Source organism: Nannobrachium achirus (assembly GCF_963921795.1).
Source record: "Nannobrachium achirus genome assembly, chromosome: 7".
Lineage (NCBI taxonomy): Eukaryota > Metazoa > Chordata > Actinopteri > Myctophiformes > Myctophidae > Nannobrachium > Nannobrachium achirus.
In genome coordinates, this window is record NC_137816.1 from 57,223,559 (window position 1) to 57,244,303 (window position 20,745).

The 20,745-nt window shown below is 41.5% G+C and overlaps 1 protein-coding gene across 1 annotated transcript in view; it reads right to left on the reverse strand.

Moving 5' to 3' along the window:
- LOC308288866 (insulin-like growth factor 1 receptor) overlaps nucleotides 1-18,718 on the reverse strand; it is a gene marked incomplete at both ends in the record, with an annotated part of 95,763 nt that extends 77,045 nt beyond the window's left edge. Inside the window, one exon of the mRNA XM_080730341.1 lies at nucleotides 18,625-18,718. Within this exon, the coding sequence (XP_080586467.1) occupies nucleotides 18,625-18,718 (94 nt within the window). The remainder of the gene's footprint in view (nucleotides 1-18,624) is intronic.
- Between the last annotated feature and the right edge of the window lie 2,027 nt (nucleotides 18,719-20,745).

Below are 20,745 nucleotides of genomic sequence, written 5' to 3' on the forward strand. Positions count from 1 at the left end.
CCACTGTCTAACACCATTCCCCGTATCAACAACCCAAGGCTTAAAGTCCTGTAGGTTGCTGCTAAAACCCCTTTTGTATCTGAACACAAAGACGCCGATGACATGTCATGATGAAGGATTACAAATTCACCATTCAGTGTTTACTTTGTACAATAAAAAGGTTCTCAACAGTTCAAGCACGTTTCATGGTACAAAGCCAGTGTTTTTCCAGCAACCTCCAAGTTTATTAATTGCACCATGTGCAACAAAACAAACAACTGAACTGATACCAAGTGGAAAAAAAGATTATAATTTACATACAAGACCATCAAATGTACTCAATGGAAAAATCAAGAGATGTAAACAAGCAGGCCTTATAGCAATTCAATTATTTGTGATATGCGGTAATCATCTTGTGTGGGCGAGAGAGTATGTGTGTGTGTGTGTGTGTGTGTGTGTGTGTGTGTGTGTGTGTGTGTGTGTGTGTGTGTGTGTGTGCGCGCGTAATTCTGTTGACTAAAACTATGCCGAAAAATGTATGTCGTATACCCTTTTTTCACTGACGAAACCTAAATAAAAAAACAAATAAAAACTAAGCTATGATGACTAAAACTAAACTAAATATATTGATAATGTTGTCAACAGCAACTGGACTAAAATAAGATGCGTTGTGAGCTTGTAGATCGATCGACTATTTTCAGCATGCAACCATTATGACACCATCAAGGCCGGCCAAAACTGACAAAATCTTGAAAGTATTTTTTGAATAATTTTGAAAAACAATTTAACACAAATCTTCTCTTCTGGGGGAGTAAAATGCAAATACATACCTTGACATGAAAAGGTTTGAATACCACTGGTCTAGAGAAAGCTTTTGTGTAGCCTATTCAATGCATCATTCCAGCAATGTAAGAAGCTGGTCAAATAAAGAGGTATCATGTAACTGTAACGCTGGTCATTTCAAACGCACCTCTCATCACTAAAGCATTCCATCATACTTATTTTTTCACCAGTTGAGTGTTCAGGTCGACTACCCAGAACACCCTGTTCTGATGGCACGGACGTCCCTGCCATTATTGCCAGATTTTGCTAGATAAATAAGCATCCAAAATAGTCATATTTGAAATGGGGACCCACAAAAATAATCACATTTGAAATTACCCCCACGCCACCCCTCAGGGTGCGAACCACTGTACGAAGAGGAGGGTCTGTGTTTAAACGTTATCCATGTCGCAGGGCCCTCACTGCTGCTTTGTGTACGTGTGGAGACTGTGGACACACAACACAACATGGTACAGTAAGTTCTCTCCTCGGTGCTGATCATGTCTCATTTTACTGGTGTCAGGTTTACTGTTTACTGTAAGTTATGTTGTTGATTAGTGTGGTTTCCCCTGCAGGGCAACCACACAATTGTACTTGTCCGACTTTATTCCATCTTTCACTTCCTAGATAAACTTTATTTTGCCGTGCTGCTCCTCCCACAGTTTTGGTGGCACGCACTTGGGCCATCTATACTATAATTTTCCGAATGTCTGTCTGTCTGTCTGAAACAGCGTTTCTCCTCAGTGGCTGGAGCAATTGATCTGAAATCGCATCACAATTAGCATATGAACACACCTAACATAACTGTGAAGCCCGTTTGTCACTTTCACAAATCGTATGCTGTATATTAGCATTTTTATGGTGTATCTACTATCTATTCTGCATCTAGCTTGAGGCTAATCTATTCTGCATCTAGCATGAGGCAACATGTTTAACCAGCTCTCTCTGTGTGTGTGTGTGTGTGTGTGTGTGTGTGTGTGTGTGTGTGTGTGTGTGTGTGTGTGTGTGTGTGTGTGTGTGTGTGTGCAGGCAGGCGGGTGTGTGCGCAGGCGGGTGGGCGGGCGGGCGGGCTGGGGGGGGTAGCCATTAAACCCCATAACCCACACACTGCACATCATTTTGGAGCTCATATCTTTGAACGGGTAAGGGCTAGTTATGTCAAATCGACCGGCTTCACCGGGAATCGATTCCTTGCATTTTGAGATAAGAGATAAGTTACATGGTTTGATTTATACACATTTATTTGTGAATTAATGTTCTCCATTGGCTTTAATTGAAAATGTAACTTTTCCCAGATATGGAGATGACTGACATCATAGATGTATGACATCTTGACATAGACCACAAGCTTTATGCTTCTCCCTAGCCCTTTTTCAGGGTCTTGTTCACTAACTATGATTTGATATTAATATTATGATGATTGTGAATATTATTGTGAATAAACAAACAAAAGAGGTGTATGTACATATATTCCTTATATTTATATTTTGTACTATATTTGTTCTGTAAAAAGCACAAAAACTCAATTAACAAAAACAAATAGTCACCAAGTGCCCAACATCAAACGAGTCGACTAAGCAATAACTATGAGTGGTCAGCCCTAGGTGCTTAAAGGGACTACACCATGAATTTTCATTTTTCCAATTTTTATGTATTTTCTTGGTGTCCCACCAGCAACTTCTATCCTCACAAAGTCCTATTTCTGACCATTGTGTCTTTCTCAGTTTATGGGCAGATCTATGTTAGCATGTCTCAGAACGGTCCTGATTGTGAAATGTCAGATTTGTGATGTCACAAGGCCTGAGAAGGAGGCAGGAGGAGCTGGGAGAGGGTTGGGGAGGGGTGGGCAGGCCTGAGAAGGAGGCAGGAGGAGCTGGGAGAGGGTTGGGGAGGGGTGGGCAGGCCTGCTGAGCAGGAGGTGGGGAGGAGTGTGGGGCCAAAACTGGCTCAATAGCGCAGTCCTCCCACTCAGGACAAGGTGGTACTGTAGCTGAAAATGCTCTGAAAGCCAGGCAGAAATGACAGGGGCTCTGTATTCAGGAGTGGTAATTTAGCCTCAAACCTTTTCAAAAACGTTTTTGGGACACAAACAGTGTTATATAAATTATTTTTAAATGCATGGTGTAGGACCTTTAATCATTGGTTAATATTTATTAACTATATATTTTAAGCAACTGGTGTGCCAATGTTTTGCCTTTATAAATGTGTCTCATATTTTCATGATTCATGCAGGGCAGCTGAGGGCAAAACCAGCCAACGCTGTGACATCATCACGACAATGACAATGGTCTCAGTTCCCCGTGAGGCAAAGCAAAGCTGAAATAACAGGTTGCATCAGCGCATGAAGACGACACACCCTGACTGAGCCATCACTCTCACACAGGTGTAGTGAGAAACAACACAGCAGGAGCTAACAGAATGGCTTTGTCTGAGTATGGATTGGAAAGAACTCGGGACCCTTCCTTACTTCCTTCACAGGTGTTACCAATAGGGCTGTCACAATTATTACATAATCGTCTAATCGCAATTATTTGACATAATCGCAAATATTTTGTCCTAATCGTCATAATCGTCAATGTTGAAAAATGTTCAAACATTTACAAACATTTTCAGAAATAGCGGAAATAGACGATCTACAGGCTCACAACGTGTCTCATCGTGACGTGTTGTGAGCTTGTAGATGTAGTTATGTGTCAGTGTCATATCTGCCATGTGCAACTTCAAAGCCGAACAGAAATGTAATTATCAACGACAAAAACACAATTAAATTGTTAATCGCAATTATTTGACTGACAATTAATAGTCATGTAAAATGTCATATTGTGACAGCCCTAGTTACCAATGATACTAATGAAGGCTCTGTTCCATTCTGGTCAAACAGAGTCAGTGTTACCAATGATACTAATGAAGGCTCTGTTCCATTCTGGTCAAACAGTCAGTGTTACCAATGATACTAATGAAGGCTCTGTTCCATTCTGTTCAAACAGAGTCATGGTGCTGATAATGTGCATGTTGGCTCACTGGAAGCCCTCCGCTACACCTACACCACAGGGTAAGGCACTCAACAGAGCGGTTGAGTGCCATGCTCAATGGCGTGGCGCGAGTTCACTTCTGAGATTCTCTCTCTCAGCCATTTACTGCTAGACCTCTTAACCTCGAGGTTAGAGGTTAGGAAACAAGAAAACAAATGTTAGATAAACTTTTTAATTGCGTCTCCGCACAGTATGCATTCACTGCAACTCTTTCATGGGAAACTGCTTCTACAAGTCACTCCAGAGCAGGGTTGCCAGATTTTGCGAGAGAACCACCACTGTTTGAGATCCACTGGTTTAAACAAAATCATGAAACAAGCCAAAATAAGCAACTACAATTTAGCAACCACCAATATTTACAGGCAACTTGTAAAGAAAAAAAATCACACCCGTGTGAAGTGGAGCTGTGTGTGTGTGTGTGTGTGTGTGTGTGTGTGTGTGTGTGTGTGTGTGTGTGTGTGTAGATCATATCCTGGCGCAAATGGGCGTGGCCTATATGGGGAGATGCGTCTTGACCCAAGGAATCCAGGGAAAAAAGAATTTTAATTTTCCGATCTACGGTTCAAGAGTTACGGGGCAAAACGTAAAGTGGGCCGTTATAGCGCCACCATGAGGCTGAGTGATGTAATTATTTTTCGATTCATTCTTAAAATCATTATGAATCTCCTCTCCGAGGTTTGAAACTGTAGCTCCTATGGTTTACGAGAGAAAAATACTTGAAAGTGATTTCTTGCATTGTCCCATTATAAGTCAATGGGGACAATTAAGCGTTGTTTTTTGCCGATTACGTCGGCATGGTAAGGCGGATCGGAACGAAAGGTAATAGAACACCATTCCCGGCCGAGCCGCACATTTTGATGTATATATTGCGCGAGTGGCGTAAATGGTGCGGCACTAGTTACGCGCCGAAGTCAGGCTACATACACACAGACACACAGACAGACACACACACACACACACACACAGACCCACACAGCCACGTATAGGGAGCTGCACACAGCTCCAACAAACCCAAAGTTGCTTATAATAAGCAGACACGGCAACACTGCCCGAGAGATGAGGCAAAATAAACTACACAATGCTTCCCAGCTATATCTATATCTGTGTGTGTGTATCCATGTAGCGTATGTATACAGTATACTATGTGCATGTGTCAATATGGCGGTTGAGAAGATGCCTGTACGTGCACTGTTCATCAGTGGTACATTTACCTTACTCAAGTACTGCACTTAAGTACAATTTCGAGTATTTCCAATGCCCAATAATTTTACTTCTACTCCACTAAATCTCAGAGACAAATTTTATACATTTACTCCAATACAATTGTTTGAAAACTTTAGTTTACTAGTTACTATGACTAGATTTTGATTATTATCACAAAAAAATAATTTAACCATGTCAGCCCAATTATACATTTCAGCCATTTGAAATTGAAAAGTGCTGATCTACAAGCTCACATTGCTCATTATGAGCTTGTAGATCTGTTATTTTCAAACATTTTTTATACATTCGAAAACGTGTGAATGGGACATCCTGCATAATGAGTGCTTTTTACTTTTGGTACTTTAAGTACATTTTGATGCCAGTACATTTGAAGCCAACGAGTACTTTTAATCAAGAACATTTTGAATTCCGGACATTTACTTGTACATTGCAGAATAGATACTTTTACTTAGTGTAAGTAAAATATGTGAGTACCTTTTCGATCTTTACTGCATCAAAAGTAATGAACAAACTATACTATGAAAACCGGTCAAACATTGGTTAAATTGTCAATTAATATAAGAGTCAAAAATGTTGAGAAATAGCCAATCTACAAGCTCACAATGCCTCGCTCGTAGATCAGTTATTTTCACAATATTTATCTGTGACGAGTCAAACAAAATTTAAAAAGTATCACCCACAGAGATATCAGCACAACATTACTGATGGCTCTCCAAATCACTAATCAGCTGTTTACCTACCGATACACTGTAAACGAGTCGATATAAGACAGTCATAAAAGTCTGATAAGACAGTCAATGCTAACACTCCAAACGGTAGAAGTGGGAATCTTGGACAGATCACATACCCACACTGCCACTTGCAAGTTCAAGAGAGTAGTTTAATAAAATCAGAGCAACGTTTCGTTCCTCTTGAGGAAGGTCTCACAAAAGTTTAGTTTCAGAATTTTTTGTGGATAGTTTTTGTTTTATATATGTTTTATAACATTTATAACAAATCTCGTTTCCAAGACAAACTGCTAAACAAGGCTCCAACGATTCGTCACATCCATCACCGGCACAGGGGGAGAAATGGGAGTTTTTAAAATAGAAAAAGTCTCCCCCCACCCCTCACCTCCAGAAAAAAAGGGGAGGGCAGCAACACAGACTAACTCCTGTTGAACAGGTCGAGCGGCCAGTCAAACTACTGTGTTGTTGGCTTTACACAGAAAAACCCAACCTGACTGGCAGAGAACGGTAGAAAGTGATCAAATAAACAAAAACACACAGAGGGAGAGGAGAGAGAGAGAGAGAGAGAGAGAGAGAGAGAGAGAGAGAGAGAGAGAGAGAGCGCCACTGACAAAAACTGAATAAAAACTAAGCTATACTGAGACTAAATACATTGACAATTTTGTCAACAAATAAAACTAGATTAAAATGTCAGGGAAGGACAAATGGAGAAGAGATCCAGTCAAACTAAAAGACAAGTCATGTTATCGACAAAAAAAACAACTGTAATTTAGTCGACTAGAAGTCTTACGATGTTTAGTTTAAAACAAGACTAACACTAAAACTTTTCAGATGTCAAAAAATGTAAATAAAACGGTCATTCAAAAGACTAAACGACTAGAACTAAAACACAATTTGCTGTCAACACTAGATGGAGGGAAGGAAATAGACAGCACACAGGATAGAGAGAGAGAGAGAGAGAGACATAGTGACAGAGAGAGAGAGAGACCTAGGTTTGACCTGAGACGGATTCTATAAATGTCTTCTAAATCCTAACAGTTTTCTGAAAAATGTACGATTCTATATAAGTAGTGCTCCAAAGGACCCCCAGAATGATAATTGAATTTGACCGCGGAACTCCCATCTCAATATATGTCTTTCCAGGGACCCGGAGAAATAAAGATTTGAGCAAATGTTCGCTTAATCTTTATATATATATATTAGGCCTGTCCTCTAAAAATCGACGAATCGACGCGTCGTTTTAAGCCCCCGGAATCGACGCCAATTGTTTGAGTCGAGCCGTCAAAAATATATAATTTTTTTATCACACCAGTATACTGTGGTGCGGTATGAGAGCGCTGGACTGTGACTGTCATGTAATTCTTATTGAGTCCATACTTCCTACTACTTGTAAACTAGACTTAAAAATAAAATCAGTTCACGTGACTTGAAAGTTGCCTTGATCATATAACAGGGAGCTCTTATTTTGAAGTTAACCGCTTGGAAAGGAAATGCGTCGACGAGTTGTTATTCTACTTGAGAGCTGGCCAAAGAATCAGCAGAGCCAGCGCGATGCGCTTTCACTTTCACTGCCGTGGGTGTGTGGTGGTTGGACTCAGGCTGAGGAATAGCGACGGGCGAACTGTTTTCTTTTTATTATCTCGCACCAGATCGGCAACATAGCTCTTTTGATACAGCAACAGTGCTCTGAGAAAATACAACTTGTGGAAATAATACACGACATGCTGTCAAAGAGATGCATTATTCTCTCCTCCGTTGTTCTACTCTGCTCCACAATTCACAATTACGCACGGCAAATTACGCACGGCTGGACGCAATCTTATCGTCATTAATGTCCAGTGTCCACTGCTATCATGTCTCAATATGCACGGTAGTTCATGATGGATCTAATTCACTTTAAAGGCTTAAAACATATTGCTGTTTTATTGTATTACGTTGACGTGGTTTAAAAGCTTAAAGCACCACTTTTTTTTTGTTTTCTTTTTCTTTTTTTTACATAAACGATTCGTCGACGCGTCGGATTAACCCCCGCGACTCGAATCGACTTGATAAATCCTGCGTCGAGGACAGCCCTAATATATATATATTTTTTTTTTACCTAAAAGCCAAACAGAAATGTAATCATCAATGACAAAAACAATTAAATCGTTAATCGCAATTATTTGAGTGACAATCAATCGTCATGTAAAATGTCATAATGGTGACAGCCCTAGTGACACGGATGCGTTCCAGATCTGAATGGGTCAGTGTATCCCTGGCCTGGTCACAGTGTGTGTAAAGCCTCCTTGTGTGGCTGAAACCTGTGCAGTGTCTGAGTCTCTGAACCAGTGTGGGATAAAGTCAGCGCCAAGCTGGCCTCGGGGGTCACCGAGTTCACACTCTCTGGCGTTTTGTTTTTAAACATGGGATTACTTGGCCTGCAACACCATAGAAATTAGTATTGCTAGCTGCTTTTTTAACGGTAATGTGTGTTTGTGGATCACTTTTTACTTGAAACACTCTTTCGAGTAAACGTTTGAAGATTTTAGAACATTCTAAATGTACTTCAGTAAAAGAACATAAGTTGAAAATAGCAGAACTACAAGCTCACAATGCGTTGCGTCTTATCCAAAGATAACGAAATATTCGTTTTGGGTCTGAGAGGCTAAATGTCATCAAATGGTGGTCCGTGGCTCAAATGCTGAATAAATAATGGACCTTGATGTGAAAAGGGTTGAAAACCACTGATCTATAAAGTCTGCTTTTTTAGAAAAAACTAAAAGGAGCCCCTTCTGATCGGGGGTTTATCAAATGGATCAAACTTCAAGCGGTTAAATTAGACCCACATCTATTTTGGAAGGATCAACCCGAGAATCCTGACTTCCCCAGAGCAGAGAGAGAGAGCACTATTGGACTACAAGGCTCTGTGTGCGCTGACTGACTCAGCCATGTAAACAATTTAAACTACACAAACTCCCAATCAATGTTAGCAAAGTCAAATATTAAATTTTCTAGAATGTTCCTTAAAGAAAGAGAAGAAAATAATGGAAAAAGTGCATACCTGACTTTTTTTTGTTTACAATTGCACCTCAACTATGTTAAATACATAAACGTGGACATTGTTATGTTCATGTTGACTGAGGAATGCTGCACAGATTCAAAACAATGCGTTTGCTAGATGCCTTTAAATTAAAACGCAGCTGAAATCTAACAAGAGACATGCCGGGTTGAAGAATGGAGTCAGTGTTTTTATCAGTGAAGAACACTGCTTGGCAGGTGTATCGCTGCACGAGGACCCATCATAGGCGTGAAGTTGATGGGATGAGCAGTTCTGGAGAACAATGCCTGAAGCTGTGAAAATGAGAAAAACAGCCAGCACACCATTGCTGATTTTGACGGCAAAATTTGATTTAGTTTTAGTCATAGTCATTTGATTAAAAATTCCAAATTCCAGTTTTAGTCATATTTTATGATTCTATCTAAAATGTTTTATCTGCAGTTGATTTTGTTGACAAAAATGTATTTTGGCAGGCCTTGAAGGCGTTGTAATGCCATATTTTACACTTGGTTGCATGCTGAAAATAGCCGATCTACAAGCTCACCGCTGTGACGCGTTGTGAGCTTGTAGATTTACAGAGCGCAACACCCAAGTGCAAGCCAAGCATAAAATGACTTGTCTTTAGTTCTACTGGATCTCTTCTCCACTAGTTCCCTCCTAACATTTTAGTCAAGTTTTTAAATTGTTGATGAAATTTTGAATATTATATTTAGACTTTGTTTTAGTCATCATAGCTTAGTTTTTATTCAGTTTTCATCAGAAAAGTAGTTGAACATTTTTTTCGTCATAGTTTTAGTCGGTCCGTCAAAACAGTTACAGTTCTGAATGTCCTATATGACTTGACCACAATCAGGGCCGCTGCAACCCATTTTGGTGCCTGAACCCAACTGGCTGTTGGGTGACCAAACCCTTACCCAAGAATATGTTTGTGAATATATTTGGTTTGTCAAAAAAAGTGCTCTCAAGACTGACACTGCGCTCAGTCACTCATTCCTTCCCCAGTATCAGGTCTGCACTTTGGCCAATAGGCAGCAAGTATGAGAAATCAGAAAATGATTGGGGCCAATCAGTGACTGCGTTTCAACTGCTGTCCGCACAACAAGTGAAAAGCTTCCCCTGATTGGTCCATGTGTAAATGGTGACGTAGAATACATGCTGTGGCATTTTCAATGTTGCTCTCAAAGCAACAAGTGTAACAGTTAACGCCGAAACGATAAAACAAGCAATAAGTGAAGTTATCTCAGAGTTAGAATCAATTATGCTACAGCAATTAAAAAGGAACAGGAGTATGCACTAGCGGAGCTCAGCGGCCAAAAATATGTGTTTGTTTGCCGTTCTTCCGACTGGCTGCACTGTGATGTCGGCAGATGTTTTGCTACGCTGATGAGGAGTCTGTCTGTCAAGGCAAGTACTCTTGCCCACTTTTCAAGCTGCCTATAGCCTACTCCAGCCCACTTTTCAAGCTGCCTATAGCCCATAATTCCAGGCTCATATTGTGAGAAGGAACAAGTTAGTGAATGCACAGTATGAGGCTGGCTTACCAGGCTAATCAAGACTACCTCATTCAACGCCATTTTGATTTTGCTCACACCTCTTGGTTCTCCAGCATCTCGTCACTAAAAGCTGAGACCACCTCCCAAAACAAACTGATACCGCACTGCTTCTCTGCCTTAAGCCTATGAGCCAACTGATTGCAAAACACTTTGCTAGTTTGAGATGGCTCAGGGTGGAACACGGGCCTTAAGCAAATACCACTGGGGTTGGTATTAAGAAGAGACATTGCCCTCAGTGCCCGCAAAACCCTCATCCATGACAAACTACTTCTCCAAAGTGAGTGACACCCACAGCCACAACACAGAGGGAGCCACCGTGATCTGGTAGCACCCAAATTTAGAACAAACATGGGAAAGTTCTCATTCTACTGCTCTGACACCAAAATGTGTAATGTCCTGATACCATCCATTAAAGGATCTGTAAGACAGATTTTTTTCTTTCAAAACTTCTTATGTACATAACTAAGTTTGCGGCCGCTGGCGCGACCGCTCATGTCCAGAGTTTGCACGCTCACTGCTGATCCATAGTACTGTTTTCTATCTGTTGTCATTCAATGTTATGAGTTTAAAAAAAGGACATCAATTGAAACAAGCCATAGGCTTTTTTGGGTATATCCTTTTAGTTGACCTTGTACCAGTGAACTGTACCGTCATGAAACTGTACTTTTTCCTAAGCAAACCTCTAAATGAGTTTTCAATCAATCAAACAAACCACGTGCCGTTTATATTGGCCTAATAATAATAAAAATAATAAAAAAAACAGTCTGGGTCACTGGCACAGCGGCCACCAGCCACCTGGGCTCAGTGCAGCCCGACAGCGGGTTGCGGGTTCGAGTCCCGATCCCGATTGCCTTTGCTGCATGTCACTCCCCATCTCTCTCCCCCATTTCCTGTCATCCCTATCATTAAAGGCAAAATAACTTGTTTCCCTATCGATTACTCACCCCATGGAGACTTGAATTCACGATTTATTATTATTATTATTGTTTTGTCGCATTCCTAAGCCAATAATTTGAGGAGGCTCCTTAGGGAACCACTGCTGGTCATCAAATTATTGGCTCAGGAATGTGACAAAAACAACAAAATCCATGAATTCAAGTCACCATGGGGTGAGAAATCGATAGAAAAAAAGTAATTTGGGGGGGGGAAACTATCCCTTCAAACTTAAAGGCATAAAAACAAACAAAAAACTAACAAACAAAAAACGTTTCAACCCTTGCAGGGCAGAACATCGCTCTCTCCCCTGTCCCTTTCTGCCTTCGCTCTCTGTCCTTCTCTGACCCTAAACCTAGAAACAACTGAAAATTAAAAAGGTCAAGAGCTGTGTGGAGATTCCTTTATTGGTGTCTACTCTGAGTCAGGGTAATCCTTCCTTACATTCATGAGGAGGACTGTCCAGACATGATGACGACCTAGAGTTTAAGACGCAACATCAAGTTCACTCACTGTGTCTTCATTATTATGTTTTAATCTTATCTCTATTCTGGCACAATGACACGTCCCCTACAGTATATGATTTTCAAGGATCTCACAGGAATGCTGTCTGTCTGTGGACCCGCATTTGTAACGCTGATGATCTAGGACAGTTGTTCTCAATCTGTGGGTCGGACTCGGGACCCCATATTGTTTTCTCACTCAACAGTAAAAAAAATCAACATAAAGTTTAAGTGTATAGAGGGTATATGCGGCTTGCGGCTTGAAAAGGTTGAGAACCACTGATCTAGGACTAGGACAGGGGTCTTCAAAGTTTTTCAGGCCAAGGACCCCAGGCTGAGAGAGATGAGGCAGGGACCCCTCAAGTACATGTTGTATAAAATTGTGTTGCAGATTAAACTTTATAGACTTGTTTGACAGGGCTGTCATCAGTGTTGGATAGATGTTAGTGTGCATATTTCAGACATTTAACCACTTAAACCCTCCATACTTAGCAAACGTTGACCTTTCACTCTGTTTTTCCCCTCTCCAGTCTCCACCAACCCTCGTTGACGAAAATCGGTCAGCCTGGACTGTTAACTTACAGTAAATGGTTCAATACAATTATAAAAAAGGCATAATTATGGAATTTGGTCTCCTCCTAAATGGCAAAATGAAAACACTCCAAACGGAAGTGTACTTGACTGTGTGTGTGTGTGTGTGTGTGTGTGTGTGTGTGTGTGTGTGTGTGTTTACGCAATCGTACAGAGAGCTAGAAAGAGAAATACACAGAGGAGAAAGAGAGAGAGAGAGAGAGAGAGAGAGAGAGAGAGAGAGAGAGAGAGAGAGAGAGAGAGAGAAACAACAGAGCGAGGTGGAAAGAGATCGTTTGTAACCATGTTTAGTTAAATGACAACAACACAAGCAGAGAGCTTGATATTACCCAATTATACCTCTGGGATCTATATCGTTTTCTCTGATCTAATAAGCAATAGTGATTACATAGTGCATCGCTCCAGCAAAATGGTACAGTGTAACTAGCGTAGGCCTAGCCCTATTCATAATAGTAACTGTGCCACTTTGGCTACAAGTCTGTATGCCGAGTATAAGCACCATTGGTGTTTTAGTAGCTCCTTCTATAGACATGCCATTAACCATACCTGGAATTATTTTATACTTTAGCTATTAAAAAATTGCTTTTTGTAAATCTTTGAATATATATTTTTCAAAGCAAACTTTTGTAACTCAAATGTCTGCTCCTGGGGGTCATGTCATTTGTAAAATCATTTCATTTTGGGGGTCCTTGACAAGACATGAAAAGGTTTGATAACCACTGATTTAAAAGAAGGACTTAGAAGACATTTATAGAATCGGGTCAAAATATTCAAAAATAGCAGATCTACAAGCTCGTAGCGAGGCACCCGGTGCCACCCTGTGAGTATCTCTGCTATTTTGTAATAGTTAAAAGAATAAAATAATGGATAAGTGGTTCAAATTCAAAGTGACACAGATCCAGGTCTAAAAACGGGTTAGCTTGACGGGAAAAGGTATTGGCGCTTCTTCAGGGACCGAGTTGGTCAAACAAAGTGTGACAGTAATGATATATATCGTTTCCAGCAGCATCACCTCAGCTACTTATTTAGCCAACTCCATTCATTGACTACTGTGGCAAGAACTCGAGCGAGCTTTCGACTCGGCACCAACAAAATTACTGTATCTGAGTAACCTAAGTAAAATAATTAGCAGCGGGAAGTAGGGCATTCACCAAATATTCGAATATTCGAATATCAAAGTCACTATTCGACGTTGTTCACCGAAGTCGAATATTCGCTTATTTAAATTTTTTTATTGTTTTGTCTTTAAAAAATATATATTTCATTTTCTTCATGGTTTATAAAGCTTGGCTAGATAGAAGTCATAAGAACCCTGACAAGCACTTGGAGTTGTAGGTATTACATTTAATGTGACTCGGTTCCGCAGATAAATATTGTGAAAATAACTATTTTCACAATGTTCGCCTCTTGCTTACTTAATATTTGACAGTTTGGCCAGTCCTGTTGAATATTCGACTATTCGAATACTTTGAGGTCGAAAAATTCGAATACTAAAAATCACTATTCGTGAATGCCCTAGCGGGAAGTGAGAACCAAGTTAACAGTTCCTGAGCCAAGTGGACTATAGCTCAGGAACCGACTCAACTGGGTCAAAGTAACTGTAACACCTCAACTCTGACAATTGTCAGGGTGGAAGTCCCTCAGTTAATTTTATTTTATTGTCTCCACCAGCCGAAGGCTGAGGGAGAGTATGTTTTCCCCTCCGTCCGTCCGTCCGTCCGTGCGTCCGTCCGTCCGTCCGTCCGTCCGTCCGTGCGTGCGTGCGTCCTCGCAGTTTGTGAGCGCCTAATCTCAGTCGCCGTTGGCCCGGTCACTGCCAAAGTGAGCACACACATTCCCTGGAAGCCAATCTAGAACCTCTGCCCTAAATTTTTCAAATGGGCCTTTTCTAGCGCCACCTAGTGGCCGATGTTTCACGTCCGTGCGTCCTCGCAGTTTGTGAGCAGCTAATCTCAGTCGCCGTTGGCCCGGTCGCTGGCAAAGTGAGCACACACATTCCCTGGATGCCAATCTAGAACCTCTGCCCTAAATTTTTCAAATGGGCCTTTTCTAGCGCCACCTAGTGGCCGATGTTTGCAAAACACATTTCTGTGCACTATTCTTACAGATTTTGTCCAAAAATCCTACAAATCGGTAGGCAGTATCTCGACAGTCATGTGATCGACACGGATCTTTCCGATTTGGCATATTCCATCCTGATTGGCTAAGATTGGCTTCCAAAGTTTGTAGGATTGAGCCGTTTTGAACAAAATGCCTCAAATCACAAACGCAAAGTGCAATTATCATGAAATCGCGCACACACGTTCCCACTAGGCCGAGGAAGAAATGCCACGTATTCTTTTTTAAATCAGCCTCATGGTGGCGCTATAACAGGCTGATTTGTGGTTTTACCTATAACTCCACCGATCAGTTCACAAGGACGCACGGTCTGGTGGAGACCTGTGCTCGGAAGAGCACTGCTTCTAGTTTTTATTCTTTTTTTGGGGGGTGCCTGTTCAAATATGATTAATTTGGGGGGGGAGGGGGTCACTCATGGCCTGAAAAGGTTGAGAACAAGCTGATAGGTATTTTGTTATGGTTAATATCATCCTTTTATCAATTCATATTGACTGTTAGATATGATTTATGATACATAATTATATGATTCATTTATTAGGTTATATTACGTGATCTACTGTCTGAACTTACAGTATAGGTCCTCGTTACCCTGAGACCATGTTTTGGTTGTACCGTAAGTTCAGGCTAGTGGATTACAGCCAGGTCATGGTGACTGTGGTTACCCTGACTACGAGATCATGTTTTGGTTATACTGTGTCTCTGTCTTCTTGTTTTGATATGGGAACGAATCAATGAGTCCCACGATCTAACTGCCATAATCTGTATTCCTAATATACTGTATGTTAACTTCCATCTTTGGAAGAGAGAATTAGCAAGCTGCCACTAGGATGGTATGCTCAGTTGCTCACTGTATGTCTCTTTGTCTGACTATCTTCAAAAACAGCAATTTATTGATTGTCCTTTGGCTCGTCTCTGTCTTATTGTCTCCACCAGCCGAAGGCTGAGGGAGAGTATGTTTTCCCCTCCGTCCGTGTGTCCGTGCGTGCGTCCGTGCGTGCGTGCGTGCGTCCGTCCGTGCGTCCTCGCACTTTGTGAGCGCCTAATCTCAGTCGCCGCTGGCCCGGACGCTGCCAAAGTGAGCACACACACTCCCTGGATGCCAATCTAGAACCTCTGCCCTAAGTTTTTCAAATGGGCTTTTTCTAGCGCCACCTAGTGGCCGATGTTTCGCCTCCGTGCGTCCTCGCAGTTTGTGAGCAGCTAATCTCAGTCGCCGTTGGCCCGGTCGCTGCCAAAGTGAGCACACACATTCCGTGGATGCCAATCTAGAACCTCTGCCCTAAATTTTTCAAATGGGCCTTTTCTAGCGCCACCTAGTGGCCGATGTTTGCAAAACACATTTCTGTGCACTATTCTTACAGATTTTGTCCAAAAATCCTACAAATCGGTAGGCAGTATCTCGACAGTCATGTGATCGACACGGATCTGTCCGATTTTGCATATTCCATCCTGATTGGCTAAGATTGGCTTCCAAAGTTTGTAGGATTGCGTGCGTCCTCGCAGTTTGTGAGCAGCTAATCTCAGTCGCCGTTGGCCTGGTCGCTGCCAAAGTGAGCACACACATTCCCTGGATGCCAATCTAGAACCTCTGCCCTAAATTTTTCAAATGGGCCTTTTCTAGCGCCACCTAGTGGCCGATGTTTGCAAAACACATTTCTGTGCACTATTCTTACAGATTTTGTCCAAAAATCCTACAAATCGGTAGGCAGTATCTCGACAGTCATGTGATCGACACGGATCTGTCCGATTTGGCATATTCCATCCTGATTGGCTAAGATTGGCTTCCAAAGTTTGTAGGATGGAGCCGTTTTGAACAAAATGCCTCAAATCACAAACGCAAAGTGCAATTATCATGAAATCGCGCACACACGTTCCCACAAGGCCGAGGAAGAAATGCCACGTATTTTTTTTTTAAATCAGCCTCATGGTGGCGCTATAACAGGCTGATTTGTGGTTTTACCTATAACTCCACCGATCAGTTCACCAGGACGCACGGTCTGGTGGAGACCTGTGCTCGGAAGAGCACTGCTTCTAGTTTTGGTTATGGATTTATCATTATCCATATTTATTTAACAGAGGCTCGCAAGGTAACGCAAGGCGTTGTGAGCTTGTAGATCTGCTATTTTAAACACATTTATCTGTGGAACCGACTCAACAGGGTCAAAGTAACTGTAACACCTCAACTCTGACAATTTCATCTGCTTGTCAGGGTGGTAGTCCCTCAGTTAATTTTATTTTATTTGTATTCTTTCTGTTCTAAATTATGATTAATTTGGGGGGGAGGGGGTCACTCATGGCCTGAAAAGGTTGAGAACAGGCTGACTTAGCTGATGATCTCAAACACAGATTGACTTACAAAACAAATACACAACAGGCTTCAGTTCCCACTAGATCACTAACATTACAAGGAGCCAAATAGTAAGGATTTGTAACTCAATCCCTTGGAGCCACCACCACACGCAAGTGTAGCATCTCATAAATACATTACAGCCAAAACAAAACAATAAAAGTGGAGGCTGCATGGCAGGCTGTGTTGTTGTGGTGCCGTGCTCACATAATGCACGGGAGGCTGAATGCAAAAAGCAGTCAGCAACAATACTATAGCCTTAATGTTGGCCCATAAACCATGTGAATAGCATAACAACAATGACTTTAATCCCAACATTAACCTGGTTCACCTTGCATCTCTCAGCTGTGTACGTTCAAATAATTCAGCAAAATCATCTCCTCTGCCCTCTCTCTCTTTCTTGCATCTTCTTAAACATAGTCAGAAATCTGAATGTCATTAAATGAACACATAATGAAAACCTGGAAGCACACTGTTGCATTATTCACGCAAGTTTGGAGAAATTGCGACAATAAGTCAAACGATAAGATATGGAGGTCGGATAAGGTAATCCAAGGTATTTTTTGTAAAGTTTGCACAAAGTAAATCATTCTGGAAAATGTAAAACACAAATCAGACTACGAAGATGGGCAGAAATTCCACAATTACAATGCTTTTTTGCTACTGCATGTTACTACCATCAGATAGTATCCTCCACTACAGTTATGTGGTGCAACTGAAACTAAACCAAATGAAACAAATTGTAATCAATCACAGAATGCAAATAATTTATACGCCAATGACTTAAAAGAAAACAGACCCCACATTTGATCAAATGCCCCAAATCAGACAGAGGGCAACAAGTTATGGTAGAGCTGCTGTGCTGTGTGTGGCAGCACAAGTTACAACAGTAGGTAGATGTGTATTATTTACATAATCTCTGCCAACTTGGATGTTAATTAACCAATGTAAACAGGCAGCAGCAAGTTCAGTTCAGGTGTGTGTGTGTGTGTGTGTGTGTGTGTGTGTGTGTGTGTGTGTGTGTGTGTGTGTGTGTGTGTGTGTGTGTGTGTGTGTATACGAATATCGAATATCATCAAACACAGTGGTTCCCAAACGTTTTAGCCTGTGATCCAAAAGAGAAATTAGACATTTGCCTGGGAAAATAGCAGACCTACAAGCTCACAAGAGCTTGTAGATTGGCTATTTTCACTAGGCTACTTCTTAAACATCTGTTTTGTAATTTATGGAATTTCTTTTAGCCTATTTCTTCATGAAATTAGTGAAAAAATAAAGAACTTTAATGTGTTTTTTAAATTCATGAAAATAGTTTTTGTTATTATTTTTTTGTTAAGGTTTTGAAATAATTATAATTCAATTCAATATGTAGGTAACTAAAATGCAATGCACCCATAAAGCAACCCACAACAAATGGGTCTCGAGTTCTCTCGACCCACTGTTTGGGAAGTGGAACCAATGATCAAACACATGTGGTTTGGAGATGATACAGTATAGGCTATAATACGAATGAAAATCAATGAACAGGAATACATTTGTTTTTGTTTTGTTTGTGCACATACATACAGTATAAACAGAGCTGCAACCTTTAAACGCATTTTAAATCTGAGGAAATACAATTCAGTGGGTACAACATTGTATTGTATTTTCCCCATTTCAACTGTTTCTTGTGATTTTTGTGACACTTTCTTTGGCAATGTAAACGCACGTTTTCTGATGCCAACATTAAAGCCCCTTGCAATTTCATTGAATGTACTTACTTTCTCCATGAGCAGCAGGCCAGGAGGACACAGAGAGCAGCAACAGCAGCACCACACCGCCACTAAACAAGGTCACTAAATCCTGCCTCTCCATTCCTGGTCCAAAAAAAAAAACGCTTTACAAATCCTCTATAACCAGTCTTTCCACCTGGGACCCTCCACCAAGGCAGTCCAGTGGTCCCACGAATAAATACAGCTCCAAATAGTCAAGAGAAGTGTGTGTGTGGGGAGGAAAAAACAAAAAACAATTAAACAACACAACCAGGGTTCAGAGTTAGTAGTGTTGTTAAAACACACGCCAGCCAGACACTGTACAGTATACACTGACTGCCTGCCTGCTTTTAGCTTGTGGCTTTTAATGTGTGAAGCTGTGCTGCTGCTAACAGCTAGCTTGGCTTGCTAGCTGTGTTCAGGATTATCACAGGGATTCCCAGCCTCCTAAAAAAAAAAGAGGAAAAAAAAAAAGAAATCACCGTGTTGTTGTTCTCCCCGTTAACGGACGACGTACGCTCCTTATCTTCATCATTTTTTCAGCGTTAGTTCTCTATCCTCAGCCTTATCTTATTCTCCTTGACGCTGCCGTGTCGGTGCAGTGGTGTGATGGTAATAACGGGGGCAGAACGATGGTAAACAAGAAAAACAACACGCTGTGTTGCTGCTGCTGGTGGAAATTCCTCGGGAAGAAGGAGAAGAATCGTCCGCATCCTCTCCCATTTTCCTTCTGCTTCTCCTCAGGCCAGGCACAGCCAATACAAATGGGACTTGAAGAAGGTTGTGTTCAAAAAATAAATAAAGATATGTCCCCTGTTTGTTTTTTTTAGACCGAAGCTGGAAGGAAAAACAGTTTTTTTTTGCAGGCTGCTTGAGGCAGCTATAGCAGGCTGTCTGTGGTGTAGGCTGCTCTGTGCTCTGCTAGCAGCACATGAATGAACAGAGCAACAACACTGTGTGCTGTAGCCGTGAGAGGCTGTTGCCACGCCCGCGTTTTATAAGCCATCCATCCGTCTATACATCTTCAACCGCTTATCCGGAATCGGGTCGTGGGGGGAACTTTTCCAACAGAAATTTCCATCCCTCCCTCTCCTGAGCCGCTGACAGGCAATATTTTGACATTTCGATGGCCCGCTTTGTTTTGAGGTCCCAGTAGTCCGGTAAAGCCTCGAACAGAGTCGGGTCCGCGGTGTAGTCTTTTTGAGTCATAAAATTACAATGTTAACGCTCAAAAAGACTACACTGCACTTAGCCTTCCATCGCGGACTCGACTCTGTTCAAGGCTTTAGGGTAGTCCTGCGTAGCCAGACAACTATTCCACAATCTCTGAATGCTATAGAGTCTGGAACTACATGGTCTACACCTCCTGAACGGCGAGTAATGGAAGCTGGCATTTCCATTCAAGAAAATATATTTTAAAATGTCATTTCTGCTAAACAGCAAGCTAAATATGATTAGATGATTTTTATTCATATTAGGATGAATGTGCGCGATGTGAGACGGAAAACGGAAGTGAGGGGGAGGCTTCACTTCCGCTTTAACCAGGTACTCATCATTCTTCTTACGTTATTCCAGACTGTATGACGGGAGCATTTGCAAATCGCAGAGTCAACAGTCTGGCCACGCAAGACTATAGGGTTAGGGAAAGGGTGAGGTTTGGGTTTAGGCTTTGGGTTAGCATACGCCTTCGTCGGCAGGTTAGCGTTCACCCGCGTCGGCAGGTTAGCCTTGGACTACTGGGAACTCGAAACAACGGGACGCCGAAATATCGATACGCGCCCTCCTGAGCAGTGTTGCATTGGCGATGCAATGTTTAGGCTCCTGAGCAGTGTTGCATCAGTCACGCGTGTGTACACGCAGACGACGCCGTCCCATATCTTCTTAAATGTCTGATGTTCTCTTAACCTGTTAACTCCTGTAATGTAGGTGTTAAGCCGCGCAAACAGAACTCTGAAATGTTTAAAAATGGCTTAAATTGGTGTAGCCTAATTGTTTTGTTTCTTTTGATATAATAATCGTTTGGTATGTTCATCTTTTATTCAAACTCGTACCGCGACTAGCGAGAATAAACAAATTGATTTGCATTATTACGAAAATAACATTACGTCATGTTGAAGTTTGTTGTAGTCA